The sequence below is a fragment of the Eriocheir sinensis genome, chromosome 60 (genome assembly GCF_024679095.1).
Source record: "Eriocheir sinensis breed Jianghai 21 chromosome 60, ASM2467909v1, whole genome shotgun sequence".
NCBI classification, from domain to species: domain Eukaryota; kingdom Metazoa; phylum Arthropoda; class Malacostraca; order Decapoda; family Varunidae; genus Eriocheir; species Eriocheir sinensis.
In genome coordinates, this window is record NC_066568.1 from 9934405 (window position 1) to 9954346 (window position 19942).

Consider the following 19942-nt stretch of genomic DNA (forward strand, 5'->3'; position numbering starts at 1 on the left):
ATTTCCATTAAAGAACTAACCTTCCTGCCGCCAACGTAGCTGACTCAGGGTTGTCAGATGGTGGGTCAGGCTAGGAAATGTCTGGGTTGTGTTGGCATGTCAGGAATGGGCCAGTTTGTTGACTCAGGGTTGTCAAGTGGTGGGTCAGGCTAAGAAAGGTATGGGTCGTGATGGCATGTCAAGAATGGGCCAGTTTGTGTGTGAGGGAGAGCTCGTGTCAATGATCCAAAGCCTGTAATCTTAAAACATATCCGCCTCTCAGTTCACCTGTTTGAAAAGCCTCTTGTGGAAGTTGCTGGGATTCTCAAGGACTGTTTTGTGATGCTGGTGATAGTTATACAAGGCATCGCCACCCTTAACGGAAAAAGTCACCCATGAAAACCTGGTTAGTCTTCAACATGGCCTTGGGAAATAGTAGTAAATGGAGCTCAGTACACATCCACCTCTCAGTTCACCTGTTTGAAAAGCCCCTTGTGGAAGTTGCTGGGATTCTCAAGGACTGTTTTGTGAAGCTGGTATAGTTTTACAAGGCATCTCCACCCTTCACAGAAAGTCACCCATGAAAACCTGGTTAGTCTTCAACATGGCCTTGGGAAATAGCAATACAGGGAGTTCAGTACGTTTGCTAAGGACCCAAGACACCTTACAGCTAGTCAGCCAGTCAAAGGAGGGAATGAGAGCAGGTTTGTAGTCCTGCCATTTATTAAGACCTCTAAACTTCCAATCACAACGTCAAGTGCTAGTGGTGGTAGAGAAAACTGCTTCCCTACCAATATATATATAAATATATATTATACACACAATATATATAACACCAAACATCAATGTCATACACAAAGGCAGATATATACATTTATATATATACGTGAACAGCACTGGACTTCATTATTTTAAAAGGCCTGTGAACATAAATGCACCAAAAAATGAGAAGACCGTAAAATTAAGGATGAATACCACGCCTGTTCTCGTAGCTGGTGCGTGCGTGCGTGCGGTGGAGCGTTGACCGTCGCCGCTGATGATGGTAGTTAATTATGCACAACGTTTTGGTTCAGCCAGATACAAAAGCTACCAATAAAGGATTTCACTTACAAAACACTATGAACCTCCAACACCTTGTCATTACAAAAATTTTCTCTTCAATTATACGTAACGATAACAAACCAAAAGCATCACCACATAACTGCCGACCTGCACTCTCAGGAAGTGAATAAAAAACATGGAATATGGCCACCAAACAAAGAATGATAGAGACAAAACCTGTAATAATACCGTACACCACCCTCCAGACACTGATGGGAAATTTCTTATACTAAAATAAATCTTTACACGCCCTTCACAGTAGATCAGGTACAGCATCAGAGCCTCCGAGTAAGATACAGTAACCTCCACGTCTGACCCGCCAGCACTGCTGTAAACCCACGTGTGGCAGCTGGCCGCCACCCATGCCCGCCACCACCGCAACTGCGGCTGTGTCAGTATGTGGCCGCACCGGGGCACGGCACACCACTGCGCCCCTGCACAGGGGGCACACCAACATAGCTGTTCGCGCGCCTGTGTGTCAGGGAAGCAGCGGGACGTGCCTGTGCCCCGGCTGGCCTTGCTGCCGGGCGCGGGCACCGGCTGGTGTCCGCAAAACAGAGTACAAAGAAAGAAAAACAAAGCCTGTTGTATGTGTGTATATATATGTATATAGAATATTGAGGTTGAAACAAAACATTTACCTTAATTGTACTGGACACAATGTACCAAGACTCCTTTCCACTGTCCTAATTTTGAGACAAATGAATGACGTCCTCCTGTGGAGGTGACTAAGCAGTAGTGGGCCCCTAGAGGCGGCCCGGACACTAAGAACACTAACTCTGGATTAACACTAAACAAGCCTTCCTTCCCTCTGGTGTGTGTGCCAGCGCCGAGGTGCTGCTGCTGGCTTGGCAGTGCCACGACTGCATGTGGTCCAATGTGGTTGTTGGGGCCCATCAAAGAAACAAATGATAAGTAATAAATAGAAACTTGCAGCTGGGCGGAGAGGCAAGCAAGATCCAAAGGGTTCAGGGCTGGCAGATGATGATTCTGCTTCCTAACATTGTTGGGCAGGTATTAATGAGAGCCTTGACCACCAGCGGTGCGGGGCACATCAAGATGCACAGCAGAACCTCGCCAAGCAGCAAAATGTGAAAAATAAACAAACCATCTCCGAAAACTCCATTTTGAGCAAACCTCCTTAATGGTAAAGCCTCTCTCTCTCTCCTTCCCTCCCTCCCTTACACACCTTTGCCTCAAGACATGATAAATTTTGAACTCAAGAAAGAAAAAAAATAGGCATACTAGTTCACCCTTAAAATGACCGTTTTATTACTATCTTTTTAAACCTTTAGAATAAATACCCACAGTGGTATTCATGCAAACTTCTGTTGTATCAAGTTCCTCATCTTGGTCCAGATGTTCGTGTGGGTGCGGCTGCTACACTCCACATCCTGAAACAACAACACAAGCACACGCACTTCAGTACCAACACCAAGACCGTCTTGACCCACACTAAACGTATATGAAAAACTAAGGTGGGACAACAAACTATTCCACCTCACACTAGTCAATATTATAGTCAAATAAGGATGTAACCAAGTAAAAGAAAGACTATAGGGAAAATAGATTAGCGAGTCCATTGAGGTGTTTGCTCCCGTGGACCCTTTCCTCCCCTTTGCTCAGCCACACAGTCCCAACACCTATCTCTTCCTCTCACATGTTAGCTCTAGTTGATATACGAGGAAAAAATAGGTTTTGGGACCGTGTGGTAATGCAGAGGGGAGGAAAGGACACGCAGGACCCGTCACAACGGACTCGCCAATCTGGTTTTGCTATAGGCAATGCGACAAACAAGTTCTTCATGTGGATTCTCTCTGAGACCCGACACATTTACATTTTAAGTCTGCAAAATGAATAAAAAAACATTTCCAGAACCTCCGTACTGAAAATACTAAATGTTCTAAATTCACTTGTTTGTCTTGTATTCCCCATGCTACAGCTACCATTAACAAAGGCTAGGAAAACCAGGCCTCAAGAAATCATAAAAAGTTCAAATGAGTATTTTAAAGGGTCATGTTAGAGAGGAATGGGCACACTACCAGAAGGGTCATAAAACTACCCCTGAAGTACCAAAAAGACCCCTTAGAGCCTTGTCAAAGTGGTGTGCTTGGGTGCCAAAATCAAGAACATGACCCCAGGCCTCATAAAATCTTAACCCGGTAGCAGCAATGGGCCAAATTTGTGCCATGATAAAGAGCCCCCAAAATAAAGGATGCATAAACTGATCACAAATGTATTGATATACATTATGAAATGGTTTGCATGAATGATGATTTTTCTTATTTTTCTTGATTAGAGGGCCTTTAAGAAACATGATCCCCGCAGCTACCGGGTTAAAAAAACTTAAAACTAATCAAACAAAGCCCATCACTGAGCCAAAAAAGGAGACAACACCTACACTCACATTTTGGGGAGGAGCACTTGAAGCACTGGTCACGGGAGGCAAAGTTGTGGAACTGGCACTGTTGGCACTCCCAGTCCCCGGCCCGCATGCCACTCCTGGGGCCGTTCATGCCCCCGCCACCACCGCCGCCGCCGCCACCCATGGGACGTCCTCCTTCTGCAGGTCAGGGGATGGGGGGGATAGGTTAGGTGGGGGACAGGAAGGGATAAGGGATGCAAGGGATAGATTTTGGGATGATGGGGAAAGTACACAAGAGGAGGAGGGAAGAGGAGAAAGTAAGGGGGGATGGGTTAGGAGATGACAAGAGGATAAATTTTGGGAAACGGGCAAAGTAGGAGGAGAAAAAGGCGGAGAAAGAGAAGATATTGTGATGGAGAGGAAGAGGAGAAAGAGGAGGAATTGTGGTGGGCAGAGGAGGAGGAGAGGAGAAAAAGTAGGAGAAAGGAGGTATTGTAATGGGCAGAGGAGAAAAAGAAAAGAAAGGAGAAGAAAATAGGAGAAAGGAGGTATTGTGGTAGGCAGAGGAGGAAAGAGGAGGAAAAAAAAAGGAGAAAGGAGGAGAAAAGAGGTATTGTGGTGGGCAGAAGAGGAGGAGGAGAAAGTAGGAGAAAGGAAGTATTGGGGTGGACAGAAGAGGAGAAAAAGAGGAGAAAGGAGGTATTGTGGTGAGCAGAAGAGGAAAGAGAAGGGAAAATAGGAGGAAAGGAGATAAAGAGGAGTAGGAGAAAGAGGATGATAGTATATTTCAGCTAACATACAAATATATACAATAAAATACACCCGTAAGCATCAACTCGGGTAGTATAAATAAAAAGGGCCGACATGCATGGTACTACGTGTGGTGTCGCTGCAATCACAGACGCAGCGCCCAAGGGAACAGTCACCCAACACCAGTGTGGGCAAAGGTAAGGTAAGGTAAGGTGAGGTGCAGTTTGAGGAGTGCATAAAAGGGATCTGCAGTATTCAAAGTAGGTTCACTCTATAAGTGTCTGGTATAGATGTTAAGGCCACAATAACCAAAGAAGCATTACTGAGAATATGGATTACTTTAACATACCGACATCTAAGTAATATCAAGAATACTTTTCACGAAGTATTAGATGCTTCCGACTCTCACGTCAAGTATTTCCAAAGGTCAAGAAAGAGATTAATCGGGTTCTAAAGAGTAGTTTTGTAGGTTCATGTTATAGCTTTATCAAACTACCACCAGGGCCATATGAATACTCATAGAAATACAGAGAAATCCTACGAAAGCCTTGTCGAATATGTGAGTTAGGGTGCCGTGCCGAAATGTTTGAAAATATTGCCCTTATTCTGAAGGTGGTCTTTTCTCTTATTTGTGCTATTCATTCTATTTATGTTTACAGGCCCATAAAAATACTCAATACAGAGAAAATACGAAAGCCTCGTCAAATGTGAGTTTTTGTGCCGAAATGTTTGAAAATATTGCCCTTATTCTGAAGGTGGGGTTCTCTTTTTTTTTGTGTTGTTATTCATTCTATTTGTTTACAGGCATCTTGTACAATAAAGTTGAGGCGACACCAAACTGGCTCTATGGAGAATATGGAATCCCTTAACAGACTGAGTCATAACATAATAGTAACATCAAGGATACATTTTTACTTATTCTGAAGGTGACGTTTCCTCCCTTGAATACTGCATGTCCCACGTACATGTGCAAAAGGTTATAATGACCCCGACACATACAACCAACAATGATTAAAGTGAAGATAAGGTAGAAAGCAGACTCCTTCCAGCTGTGGGCAGGAAGCAGTGTGCTGGGACAGGTGCCAGGGAACACTGTGGTACTGCTACAGTTATGTACGGCTGTGGTGGGCCAAGGCTGCCCGGGGGTGGGATGGATGGTGTTGTGTGACTGGCTGGCTGCGTGGCCGCCCTCCTCGCCGCAGCCTGCCTCTCGCTATGCACACTACTGTCCTGTTGCCGCAGCGTCAACAGTCCTCTGCCGCTACAAGGGAGGAGCTCACAGGAAGCCGAGGCAACAAGCTGTGCACAAAGCGTGGTGGGCCGAGGCCAGCCCGGATTTTGCCAGCAATGGATCACTACAGCAGATTAACCAACAACCACAGGAGGGCTGAGGCGCCTCTTCTCCCCGCCACAGCCAGCTGGTGTGGGGGAACAGAGCCGCACAGTGGATGTCAACACCCACCGCCCGCCCGACACCGCGGGACGGGGGAAGCCTTACGCTGGTGGACACACCGAATGCAGGGACCAAGTGCCAATTGAGGTGATAATGAGTGCCGATTTGTACATTTTTTGACCTAACGAGTTGCTGCTGCTGCTGCCACTAACTACTGAGCCAGCCACCACTGCCACTGCCACCACACACCCATCACACCGCCCGCCCCGCCCCCCCGCTAGCCTACGGCCTCTACCTACCTCTCGGGGACCTGCACTTGAAGCAGAAGTCACGGTGCGAGAAGTTGCAGAACTGGCAATTGGGACAGTCCCACTCCCCAGGCCGGCTGCCCACGCCACGGGGGCTGGAGTAGCGGTCTCCACCCCCTCCCCCTGCAAGCTCGTCTAAAAATGCACAAATCAGCCCCTGAGTTATCCTGCCAGGAGCTGCAGGCACTTATATATCATTAGCACACACAACACGCGGCCCGGCGCCCATCTAGCTCACCCCGCCCCCGCCCCTCCCTGACTAGTGCCCCGCCACCGGCAGCACCTACGTCAGGGGGCTCCTCCTCGCAGGCGAGTGCCTAGTTCTCTCTACACACGCACGCCACTCACTCGGTGTGGACACGAGCGTTGGGCAGCAGCCGGGAACAGCAAACACACTCGGGGCCACACCGCACCGGACAGACCGGACAACATCACACCTGACTTGCGCCTAGCCTGACCCCCTCACTCCACGGTGACCTGACCTACACTGACGACGCCTGGGCAGCCCCCGGACCCCGCCACACAGTAGTGCCGGGCTGTGTGTGGGTGCACGGCAACACCACAGACACACGCACACTCACACTGGGTAACCCTGGCCACACCTGTCGATGCCACACCACCCACCGCCACCACCACACCCACACTACTCCCAATACCAACAACAGTACCACCACCACCACACCCACTAACCCCCACACTAGTACCAACCTCGGGGAGAGTTGCACTTGTAGCACATCCCACGAGAGGAGAAGTTGTGGAACTGGCACTTGGGGCAGGACCAGTCCCCGGGGCGCATGTCACGCATGCCCCCGCCGCCGCCACCCATGCGTCCGCCGGAACCAAACGAGTCCCCATCTGTGGAGGGAGGAAATGCTGCTATGGGGGACACTTAACACAATGGCAGGATGAAAGAGCAGTGTAGGAGCAGAGACCAAATGAATGTGAGGCTCAGTGATAGATTATATGGAATACCTGACTTAGAATAAATAAAATAAAGAAATAAGATAAATATGAGCCATAAATAAGAATGACAAGTTATTAGAGAGGAAGCCAAATATAGGAGACTCAAGACATACAATTTTAGATAAAAAATAAATAAATAAATAAATAAATTAAAAATAAATAAATAAATAATAGATCAGAATAAGTACCAAAATTAAAAACAATCAACAGATATAAGAGAAGAATAAAAGAGGAAAGAGGAACAATGTATAAAAAGTGAAATCAAGTGATGATAATATGGGAAACCTAACTTAGAATACATAAGAACTGGAATCAAGAAAATAAACACAAATTACACAGTTCAGAAGCCAAGAAACTGATATCAGAATGCCCAGACCCACCTTTAGGGGTCCTACACTTGAAGCAGGCAGTGCGCGAGGCGAAGTTGGAGAACTGGCAGCTGGGGCAGTCCCAATCCCCGGGCTTGACGTTGGAACGGCTGGAGTAGCGATCGCGGCTCCCAGAGTCGTGGTCGTAACGATCGTTCCATCCTCCTGTGAGAGAAGGATTGAGTAGTTCCCTCGGAGTGGCTGGTGATGGCCGCTCCCCAACTCCTACTGGGCCAGCCACCTCCGCCACGTGTTAGTTAAGAGTGGTTCGTTCCCTCTCTCATTCTCTCGCTCTCCCTACATGCACCAACCCTCCATGCTCCACTAGTTCTGGGAGCTACAAAATACTGGTCCGTAATCTCTCTCTCTCTCTCTCTACATGCGTCCTTCCTTACTCCTCTCACTCCACCCTCAACACACTGCCCTCCATGCTCTCACTCAACTCCATCCTGGTCTTCAGGCATACACGTTATACTGGTCCACTCTCTCTACAGGCAACCCTCCTTGACCTCTCCTTCACTCCCCTTACACCTACTCCGCAGTGCCCTCCCAGCTCTAATCTACTCCTAACTCCACTTCCGACAGCTGATGCCATACAATCCTGGGCTGGTCTCTCTCCCTCACTACCGTTCATGCATCCCCTTCACCACTCTCTACACTGTCCTGGGCTACCATAAGACCACTTGCACTCCCAATAGCTGGAGCCACATAATACTAGGCCCCTCTCTCGCTCTTCCCCTCAGCCTACATGCACCCCCTTATGCCCTTCTCCTGATAAACTCTTTCATGCATGCCTCTACATTGTCCTGGGCATGGAGATAGAATTGGTGGAGTCGACATGGCCCGCTAATCCCATTCATTGAGGTGAAGCCGACGAACTGTTAAATTTACGGCCAAAAAATGGAGGTGGGTGAGCCTGGCCCTGGCCGAGCCCACTAAGAGGGAGCCTGACCTGAGAACACCTGGCCGTAAAAATGACAGCTCGGGCAGATTCACTTAATTGGGCTGACGTCGACTCCACCAATTCTACCTCCATGGTCCTGGGTTATGGAGACCACCCTAAACCCACTCCTTACAGTCAGAGCCACATATAATCATCCCCTCTCTCTCTCTCTACATACATTCCCTCACTCCCTTCCCCCAATACATCCCTTCATGCATCTCTCTACATGGTCCAGGGTTACAAAGGGACCACTCAAGACCCTGGACTCCCAACAACACATGGCCACAGTACAAGGTTCCCCCTACATGCAGATATCACACCCCTACCCCTGTCCCACAATGCCCTGACCTACACCTGTGCCGTCAAGGATTAAGGCAAGGACAGGTGCAGGTCTCCCATAGCCACCAGTGAAGGGCTTGTTCTGCTACTTACTAGAAGGATCAAGAAGCTAGAATAGGGTTGGAATACCTTACTTAATAGCTACTCTCCCACTCAACAAGAGGAGTTAGGGCCTACAGAGGGTTAAGTACTACTGTTTGATATTAGTCTACATCCAGAACTAGCACAACCTTGCCCCCCCCATTCCCTTCCCCCTATGTTCACCTGTTGGAGATTCTCACTTAGGCAATAACACAGTCCACTCCAAGCTCACTGCCTAAAGATATTGTGAATTACCTGACGTATTAACTTGAAATATCAAGATCAAATTCTAACGAAAACAGAAAAGATCGTTAATAAGTCTGCACAAAGCTGTCGGCCTCAAGAAATCAAGAACTTTTACTTAATTCAACAAAAAATGGACACTATTATCATGACAATTTTTCACTGCCTCAAGGTATTACGAATTAACTCTTTACTTGACCAAACAAAACAATGATGACTGACTAAATTATAAATGATTTTTTTACTTAATCTGTAAAAATATAAATGAACTCTTTACTCAACTTAATCTAACAAATAATTTTGAGTATGTCAAGCCCACAAACTCAGGATACAATTACCTTTTGACATAACCAAACAAAGGTACTGAGAGCAAGTCCACACCAAGCTTCGAGGCTCAGGAAATTAAAAAATAAAATAAAAATAATCACAGTATCAGCATGACATCTTTTTCATAGCCTCAAGAAACAAAAAAATTATGAAGTGTTCACAGGTTCAAAAAATCAATAACTTTTTTAAGTCATCTAACAAAAAGCAATCAAGAATGTGACACGTAACAGGTTTAAGAAATAATTAACTTTTTCACTCAAATCAACAAAAAATGATTCGGTATTGCGACAGTGAGCAGGATTTCCATGAGAACACCCAACACATGATGCGAACACAATAGCAATACATCCCTAGCCTCATCTCTTCCCCATGAAACCCCAAACTTAAACATATATAAAAAATAAGGTAACAAATTAATACTAAAAACACTAATATTACCCTAACTATCCGTGTCCGTCTGAGTTGAGGACACGCGACGGCTGACATAGATGGCTTTGTTAGCTTACACTGCCTTAAGACTAGCATAGCATAGCGTTGTTCCCTCATGGGTTTGTGGTGCACTGAGGTTGTTGAAGGTCACACAAGATACATATAACAAGGTAGATGTCAGGTTGTTTATGGTATAGGCGTTCTATTGGCTCCCTGACGGACACTAAGGTAAAATGTTAGTGCCTGTCGGTTGCCTTGGTTAAGTGGTATATATCTTAGGATCACCTTGCTTGGCTTTCTGCTTTCTCTCTTTTCTTGCAAATCAAAACTGGTTAAACACAAGAAAATGGCTCCTGTGAAGAAATACAAACTGTCAATTAGGGTTTTTCTTGTTATAATTTTTTTAAACAAGACAATTTTCAGTTTCCATCGGCATGACTCGTGGTGATAAATGTGTTCCGGCATAAGAAAGATGTCCACCTCTCTATCACTCATTATTTACTCATCACAGGTCTGTTAATCAATTGTTCGGCGCCTCTCCAAGAGTGACGCATGCTATCAGGTTCAACATCCTTCTGTAAAGTGTGCAAATTCTTATTATTATTAGTACCGCGTAGCCAGGACCTTTATCTCGGCCGACCACACAAGACCTTTACTCCGTCTCTCTCTGGCCTGACCTTGACGCAGCCACTCTTTATCAGCGATCTCCTTGTGATATGAACAGCCAGGTGTCTCTCTCAAGCCACATCAAATCTACAGCCATTTTCTGCCATGGGCTTTCTCTTTAGCAAGCCTCGTCCAGCCAGTTCAATCTCAAGCAGGAGTCTCGAATGTTTCTTTTCCTTCATTTACTGCTCAGAAACCATCAAATTTACAGCCATTTTCTGCCCAAAGGCTTTCTGTTTATCAAGCCTCATCCTCGTCCAGCCAGTTAACCTCTAGCAGGAATTTTTTATGTTTCTTTTCCTTCAAACTTCAGCATCTGTTTACTGCTCACAAGCCACATCAATATTTTACAGCCATCTTCTACCAAAGGCTTTCTGTTTATCAAGCCTCATCCAGCCAGTTAACCTCTAGCAGGAATGTATTATTAAGTTTTCTTTCCTACAATTTGACCGTTTAGTCACATTATTTACATCCATTGGCTCATAAACCATATAACCTCATCCACCTTTTCCCAGCCAGTTCTTTTTTTTTTACTTCATCTCAAAACAAGTTCTCATTTTAGTGTTTCTTTTCCTTCAAATTGAGCCTGTTTAGTCATATTTCTTATATCCATTGGCTCGTTAACCATGTAACCTCATCCACCTTTTCACAGCCAGTTCTTTGTTTTACTTCATCTCATAACAAGTGCTCATTTTAGTATTTCTTTTCCTTCAAATTGAGCCTCTTTTTAGTCACATTACTTATATCCATCGGCTCATCAACCACGTAACCTCATCCACCTTTTTCACAGCCAGTTGTTTTATTATTATTATTATTATTACTGCATCTCATTACCAGTGCTCGTTATATTTATTATAGTCAAGAGCCTCAATGATATGTACAGCCATTTTAGTTAAGTTATCAGTGGTAGCCATCAGAGCTTATCACCAAAACCTTTACCCGTCACCTTGGCCCGGCCTGCTCACCCCAACCCAGTGGCCACCAGTCACCAAACCTGCTTCCTGTAGCCTTCCTTACTCATCCTCGTCCGTCTGCAGCCTCTCTCTTCACCACCGCCACCACCACCGCCACCACCTGTTTTGTTAGCCTTAGTCAAAGCCTCACCCACCATATCCTTCCTTCCAGCCAGCACCAGTATGTAACTCTTCCGCACAGGCCCTCACCAGACCTGCATCCTCTCTCTGATCACCACGACCGTTTCACACCTCCACCACTGGCTGGCTGGTTGGCTGTGCTCAGTAAGCAAATGATGGGTACTCTTTGAAGTTGTCACACATCCACGTCAACACTGAACTCACCCTCGCGCTCACTCTCACCTCCCCAATCGTTAGTATCTTTAGTGTCCTCCATTGAGTCTTCTGAAATTAAACAAAAATATTTTACTTGCCACCGTTCAGTACAGGAGCAACTTGTAGCATTTCATCATAATATCCAAAAACTGTTTCACATGTTTGGGGGGGATGGAAGAAAAACTAGACTTGGGGTGTTTGTTAAAGAGGAAAAAACAAAAACAAAGAGAGGTCCAGGTTGCTTGTTTCATGTAATGTGGTCTGGGCTTAAAAAAAATAAAAATAAATAAAAAAAAATAAATAAAAAAAATCGATGGCCCGAACCTCCTCTTCCGAAGCCGAGGGAGTAACAGCATCGGCTAGACATCAAAATAAATCATGGAGAAAAAGGATGACATGTGACACACCAAAGCTGACTCCACTGTAATGAAGCACCAAAACAAAGGTACAGAAAAACAGGTTGACACTGGCAGACCAAAACGATCTGCCGTGTCTTTGTAAACATGACCAAAGGCGTGTCTGTGGTGGTTACCATAGCCACTTGAGGGAAGACTAATGTAATTCATTTCTGTGAGATAATCGTCCTTACCAGCTAAGTAATATAAGGTGCATAATATAGGTAACAGGTCAGGCGTCTAGAGAAGTGGAAAATAAATGGAATATATCAACTGGAAAGTGACTAAGGAAGCAACCATGATACTGACATCCTTACACACACACACACACTTCCAAACAAGCCTAAAAAACAAAAAGCCAGCAAAATTCTACTCAGGTTTAAGTCCCATCATATATAAATTCTGATTAAAATAAATAAATAAAAATAAAAGTTGAAAGCAAAATCTGAATTACACACACACACACACACTTGCACTCTGACATTCACACACACACATATAACTACCAAGTGCGCATGTATAGTATCACATGTGTGGCTACTCTCAACACATGCAAACTCCCTGATGCCCCAAACACTGAATAAGAGGTAAAAAGGATGAGAAAGGGTCAGGATGGATGGAAGATGGGAAGCAGGAATGAAGAAGTAAAGGAAGAAGGGATAACAGAAGTGGATCAATAGGGTAAGCTAGTAGAGGAGCGAGACAGAAGTAGCAAGACTGAGTGTGCCGAGAGGGAGTTAGGTAGATAGATAACAAGAGATAGGGAAAGGACTGGAGATGGAAAGCAGGAATAAGCAAGGAGGGAAAAGTAAGTAAAGAAAGCAAGTAAAGGGATTAGAATGCAAAAACCTGATCTGCTACAACTTAAAATTAACTACACTGGGTAACATTGCAAAAATAAATTCACAACAGAAAATGAAATCAATGGTAAATGGACATCAAAAGGGAAAATAACTGCAAAAATATGAACCCTAAAAAGTATGTTAAGTATAGCAATAATAAAAATACACAGGGAATTAGAAATGATTATGTGCTGTACCTATTTGGGGGAGGGAAAAATGATGATAAAAATCGGAAAGGAGTAAAAATCTGCCTCGCTGTCAATCATACAGACGCAAAAAAGCTTAAAAAAAATGCGAGGAAAAAGAAAACTGAGCCGCACAGATCGCCATAGCTGTCTAGTAACCATTTGCACGAAAGAAAAAAAAAGAGGAAAAAAAATGACGGTAGCCCATTCGCATGATCATAAATAAATAAAGACAACCAAGTAACCAAGACAGAATCAAATCCCCTAGGTGAACAAAAGATTAACTGACAGGAGAATCAAACCCCTTATCCTGGAACCTAAACTCTCATTCTCAAGGCCTATGACAGACTACTAAATATGGAGACAGCAAGGGAGGGCAAGGAGGGGACATGGGGAGTGAGGTGATGATGGTGATGATGATGCCTGTGGTGGTGATGTGGTGGTGGTGGTGGAGGGGTGGAAGGGGGTCATCATGTAGCGGAAGGGGGGGTCGAGGGGAGACATACCGGCGTGCGACTTTCTAGCCTTGTCTCCTGAATTGAATCTTTTACGCTTTGGGGTAGCTGCTCCCCGCCCTTCCTCCTCCTCCCCTGAAGAGTCATCCACACTCCTCCCTCTCTCCTCCACCTCATCCCCCTCCACTCTCCGCTTTGAGCTCTTGGGCAGCATGGCGAGCGCTCTTTGGCCACACTGCAAAGAAGCACCCGCGAAAGTGTTACGACCTCTTCCACGCCACGCCACACCTTGCGCCTCCTCTCTCCCCTCCTCCGGTCGGCAAGGTGTGAGTGAGTGTGTGTGTGCGTGTATGTGTGTTGACCTGACTCCAACCCCCATGCAGGAAGGGAAATGAAGGGGGCTGTGAGTGTGTGTGTGTGTGTGTGTGTGTGTGTGTGTTGACCCGACTCCCACCCTTTCACACACACCACAGGAAGGAAAATGATTGGTGTGTGTTTGTGTAGACCCGATTCCCACTGACACACACACACACACATCCACCACAGGAAGGAAAATGAAAGTGTGCGTGTGTGTGTGTTGACCCTCCTTCCACCTCCCACCAACACATACCCACACACATCCATCCCACCACAGGAAGGGAAATGAAGGGGATAAGCTTTATCTCTCCCCTTCCATCACAAATTGGATGATATATAAGGCCACTAAGCTGGTGCCATTGTTCTCCCTCTTTGATAACACATGGTGATGCAACAAGCTGATCTCAGGGTGGTGTCTTGCCTCCTATACTAACATATAGCCAATCATTGCATGCTAATTCTCTTCCATTATCCTGATAAGGGGAATAAAGAGGGGTCAGTATCAGCGCTCGCTCTCATCCTAGTCCTCTCCCTTACGAAGCAAACTAACAAGACTAATACAAAGACTTCTCGACACCATGAAAAGTTGTGCACTCTCAAACGTATCAAAAGATCTTTCACCAATAACTTGCTTACACTCATTAAGGGCTGCCACACTCCTCTTAGTCATCTCCCTAATAAAAAGTTAACTATCAAGACTACTACTACCAACAAGTTAAGACAATATTTATGACCCTCTTCCTCTTCCCTCTGCTATATAGGTCACACAAGTTACCATAAAAGAGAACTATGGAACATGATGAGCACAAGTTCTTTCCTCAATCAGATACAAGTTAGGCCGAGAGCTATATTTATGATATTCCTTCTTCCTTTCCCTTGTTATATAGGTCAAGCAAGTTAGTGCAAGGGAGAGAACTAAGAGAGGCACTCACACACATGCACACACTCTCTCGCTACCAGAACAGGGTCGTGAGTGGGTGGGGAAGGGCAGGGTGGAGAGGTGGGGGAGGGTGTGTTGGGGTGACTTATCTGGGTAGGAGTTTGCATTGTGCTTCATATTCTTGCCCCACCATCTACTTATGACCCAAAGCTAACATAGTGGTAAAGGAAATAAATGGAAGACTTAATGTACTGTGACCCAAAGTCCCCAACAAGACCGAAGTGTTTAAACCCGACCCACTGCTCCTCCCATGACCCCCAGACACGAAAACACATTATGTTTATCCCACCAAGGCAAACCCACAGATACAAGGAACCCTCTACACGATACAAACCAGTCCCCCGTAACAAGCACAAGGACGAGAGCCATGCAACACCTTCCAGACACCAACACGATACACCACAACCCCCCAATAATAAATAAATCACAACAAACAAAATCTGCATCAATATCAACAGTAACCTCTCCATTACTGAAGATGGTTAGGTTTAGAATAAAGTACAATGAAGAAAAGCCTACAAGTGTAAACACAAGGAAACTTTTATGAATTCAAGTTCATAAATTTCCCATTCAGTCTTGGGACAGACGGAAGTCCATTCCTAAAAATATGGCAGTGAGCACCGTGGGTTTGATGAGTAGTGACATTGTAATGGTCCCATGAGAATACCAATAAGTGCTGCTGCAGTTCATGAACAGAGAAGCTAAAAGAAACAGAATTAAATGTTTATGAAAGACAAGAAGTCCATTCCTAAATATATGGCAGTGAGCACCATGGGTTTGAAGAGTAGTGACATTGTAATAATCCCATGAGAATACCAACAAGTGCTGCTGCAGTTCATGAACAGAGAAGCTAAAAGAAACAAATTAAATGTTTATGAAACATTTAATAAGTGAAATAAGATCAAGGTAACTGGTCTGGCAGGTCAGGCAGCGCCAGCATCAAAGAATATTCTCAGGCCAAGATGCACCGTTCACAGTAAACAACTTCCCTGGTCATGCAGATCACAGGAAATCTGTTGTGCATTTTTCTGGCAGTAACTGCCAAGCATTTACTGGAACATTATCCTGCACTGTGGACCAAACTCTGCTCAGAGCTGAGAGCAGTTGCAGCCTCAATCTAGAGTCTAGGGAAAGTTCTCCCATCATGTAACTGAATATTGGCAGACTTTCCAAGGTTGCTAGTTACTGACCCTGATAACTCTTGGTTCCAGGTCACAGCTATAACATTGCAGCAGGTCATGGCCGCCGAGACAAGGACAGACTGTTGACTGCGGGCCACACGCCTGGGCCACTGCTGGGTCCAGGAAGGAGCCTGCTTGCAATTCCCAGGCTCCAGGTGATGGGAATTCCCATACTGTACCACTTGACCTCCACAGTGCAGTGGTTAGCACACCTAGCCGAGAGCCATAGGGCCTAGGCTCGAATCCCGGCCTGGTTCATCCTTCCTTTTGGGCTAATGAATCAATAGGCACCTGAGGAAACCTGGGGAAGGTAAACTGTTAACCTGTAGTCACAGTGGCCCTGTGTCCCAGAGTAATGGGTTCATACCCACCACAGGCCCAAGGCCCCGCACAGCTATAGTGTATGCCCCAAACTTTGCCTTCATTGTTTTGCCAAGCTTTCATCCCTGGGAGGGACATATGGACCAAGTATCTAGCTTGCAGTGAACAGGGGTTTTGCAGTTAGCAAGCCAGGGTTGTAAGTTAATCAATGCTGAGTAACCGGCCTGAGGATGACTGATGAATTCATAACTATCAAATATTATCCATATACCATGTGCATTATGCACTTCCTGGTTCTCTTGTTCTTTTACTGTGCCACATCATTGTTGGTGCTAGAAGTGTGGCTTCTTGCTGTTCCTTCCTCATTCAAGAATCAAGGCCAGGGAAGCCCTGCAGGTGATAAGGGGCCCAAGACTACACACCACCAGCTTCAAGAGTGACCACACACAAGCCATCACTGAACAACTCACTGGGAATGCACTGCACAGCCCATGTGATAACCAGTAAAGGCTTTTTCCCTCAGATAACAGAAGCACAGGCACACAGGTGGATGGGCTTCAATGCAGTACTTATATTCTAACAATTATGCAGTTTACATGCTTTTTGGGTCAGGTCAGATTCCATTTAGAATTTTTTGCCTTTTACACATTTTATTTTTAATATTTTAGAATAATCTTGTTCCTATCATAAAGCAACCATAGCAATATGCACAACTGCACAAATCCCCAGACGATGCTGAATATGCCATCCATGGGTACACCTGACACTCACCCTAACAGGTTTGATCTGGATAGGCTGCTTCCACACACAAAAACTGGTTCACGTGTAAGAATCTCAGGAGTGGAAAATTTTTGCAGTTGAGGTTACTGTGTGTACACAACCTTTGAGGGATGCTGGATACCCTAATGGACGGTCTCACCGAGCAAGGGCTTGACTCACGGCGGTTGACTGACCCCTTGCAGCCCGTGTTGAACAGGATGAAGAAATGAGAAAACGTGGCCTTCAAATTCATTTTGCAGAAATGGATGGATGAAATTTCCAGGACGGTTGCCCCAAACATGCACCATGTGCTGCCCATGTGAGCACACGTGCACCCCAGCAGGGCCATGTGCACACACGCGGGTCATGTGCACATGGTATACAGACAAGTACAGTAAAGAGCATGGAAAACATACATGTACAACAAGCAGGATGAGTAATGACAAGACTGGTGCCGTCAGCTCGTGGCCATGTGCACACCACACCATGAACGCGGGCCACCGCATGTCCCGCATGGCCGCGTGCCCATGCCCCGCCGCCCCGCCAGCCACGGCCAGGGGCCCCACCGCTGCTACACAGCCGCGAGGCACAGCACGCCTCGGGATACCACCTGCCGGGGTGGCGGGATGCTGCCCAGGGCTGGGGGCCGGGGCACACGTGGTGCGGGGCAGGGATGGCGTGCCCCGCCAGCTGGCCCCGCACTACGCAGCGCCCCGCCGCCCAGCACCCAGGGGCACCACCACGCACCCCGCGGGGCCGCGCAACCTGCAGGCTGAAGCGTCCAGAAGGACGCACCCAGTGAACCCCCGCGAGGCCCGGCTGGCGGCGGCGGCGGCCATGAGGGACGGCGGTTGGCGGCGCCGGCCTGGCTGGCCGCCGCTCCCCGCCCCTGCATGGCTGCCCCCGCTGCCTGCTGCTGCTGATGGTGACGCCCCTGGTGCCCTGCCCCTGCAGTGCGGCCCGCGGTGCAGGAGCGGGGCAGGGCAGGGCAGGGCCGGGGCCAGCAGGCCGTCCCGCCCCGCCCCGCCCCGCCGCCAACTACGCCGAGGCCCGCCGCGGCCGCCATGGACCATCAGTTCGGTGTTTTCTCCGTGCTGGGCGCCGCTGGCCGCGCCCTGCCCTGCCCCACACACGCCCCGGCCCTCACCCTTGCCGCCTTAGCACTAGGGCGCCGCGCCATTACCTGGTGTCGCTGCGGAAGGAGAAAGAAGCTGCTGTGTCGCCGCCCACACCGTGTGCCGCCGCCGCTCGCGTCCAAATGGCGGCTGTGCGGGGCCGCGGAGGGGATGGCGGCACGCGGCCCCCGCGGCGCCCGGGACCGCCGCGCAGACACTCTTGTAAAAATTATTGACTGCCTCTGTTGCACTATTAGCCGGGAAATATCATCTCATACCTTCACACAGAGTACTAAGGATTGATTTTATGATTTCAAATAATTTATCCTATCGCTGAACTGCAGCAGAACAACGATTTTGTGCGTATGGTGAATTTCCTGAAAAAGTAGACATTTTCCTGTGAGCTCACAGCAAAATGGATAATTTCAGTATGAGGAGAAACCTGTCAAGAAACCTTGCCTATACATATGTCATGCAGAATTACATTATATTTTGTGTTTCCCACAACATGCTGCATCGTTATCGCGAGAGCAAATCAGCCATATGTGCTGCCTGGTGATACACCATTTTGCCTGCTAATGATTTATAATAAATAATTACCTTGACTATGATTATTTTTATTGCCAAAATAAAGTGGTGTGACCTGAATGTTCCTTGCCATGCGTCTGACAATGCTTATTCCACGTCGTGTAAGCGGTTCTCAGGGCGGCAAACATTTTTAAAACCATCCTGTAGAATCACAATGAGTTGTAATTCTTTCGAAAAATTTATGTAGGGCATGTCAGTCGTCACTTCCTCCATCAATACTAACTAGACTGTGAATATGGATGCTGAGCAGGTCCGTCTAGATGACCAAGCCAACAATTTGTTCCTGCAGGGCTGGCGGGGGAGCAGGCGAGGCCATTTATGAGCAATGGCCGCCCTTGCCCAAGCCCGCCCACATCTAGATTTTTTTTCCCTTCTTTCCCACCCGTTAATATTGCGTGTCATACCATTGTGCGTCCCTAGATCCTAACACATCCTGGCCCTGCTGGAGGACCCGGATGCTGCCTGGAGATAAGCAGACAGACAGACACACATATCCGTCCCCCGCCTCCTAGCTGACCCCCTTTCCCTTTTCCTGACAATGGCCGCAGCTCGTGTGTGGGGGCTATCTTGAAAGGATTCTTGTTGTTTTACCATAAGGAAGATATATCCCCTCAAAATGATAATTCCTTAGAAGAACGAGTATTTGTTTTTAGCACTCTATATAAATCATTGAAAATCTTACGTAATTATATATAAAGAAGATATATTTTTCCTCTCAAACTAGAAAATCGAGTAATTATTTTTCTTATTCTATAAAATCTAGTAAAATCTTATATAGAGAGAAACCTCACTATAGGTCTGAAAGGCATTATTCAACTCGATAATATTTTTCTTTTTTGCCATAATTAAGGAAGATATATATATTTCATCCCATAGAAAAAAAACGAGTATTTATTCTAACATTATATATAGAGAAGCCCCATTAATAAGTCGTCAAGGCATTTAGCTTGACCACCTAGAGCTCAATATGGAGGAAAAAATAACCGCTTGGTGGTCATTCGAGGTGCAGGGAGGACCATATGGCTTGCCGCCGCCCTGTCTGCTCAGTCTGAGATGATTCTAGATATTTTTAGCTGACCCTGGCATTTCTATTTCTCCTACTTCACCGCCATGTTAATTCTTTTCCTTATGTTCTATCTGTTATATTAAGACCTTCTTCCATGCTTATCTTATTTCATTTGTCTATTTTTCCCGCTAAATTTAAATATACTAGCTCATGTCTTTTGTTCCAGCTCTTAGGCTATATCAAGGCCATGCTAA

General features: G+C 46.4%; 2 protein-coding genes across 5 annotated transcripts; one reads left to right on the forward strand and one right to left on the reverse strand.

Annotated features, from left to right (window-relative positions):
- Window positions 1-684: 684 nt before the first annotated feature.
- On the reverse strand, window positions 685-18294 carry LOC126985934 (RNA-binding protein cabeza-like). Of its 4 annotated transcripts, none has more exons than XM_050841523.1 (8): window positions 18163-18294; window positions 13473-13656; window positions 11554-11613; window positions 7240-7392; window positions 6605-6751; window positions 5888-6031; window positions 3488-3643; window positions 685-2474 (listed from the first exon to the last, which is right to left on the reverse strand). In XM_050841523.1, coding segments are annotated over exons 2-8 (825 nt in total). In that variant the 5' UTR covers window positions 13636-13656; window positions 18163-18294; the 3' UTR covers window positions 685-2472. The 4 variants fall into 4 exon arrangements, with proteins under 4 accessions (XP_050697480.1, XP_050697479.1, XP_050697482.1 ...); XM_050841522.1 differs by having other exon boundaries at window positions 3482-3643; window positions 18163-18293; XM_050841525.1 differs by lacking the exon at window positions 13473-13656 and having other exon boundaries at window positions 3482-3643; window positions 18163-18270.
- LOC126985629 (translation initiation factor IF-2-like) lies at window positions 17412-18140 on the forward strand. The gene has a single exon (XM_050840784.1). It carries the CDS (start codon window positions 17412-17414, stop codon window positions 18138-18140), a length of 729 nt encoding a protein of 242 aa, XP_050696741.1.
- Window positions 18295-19942: the final 1648 nt, after the last annotated feature.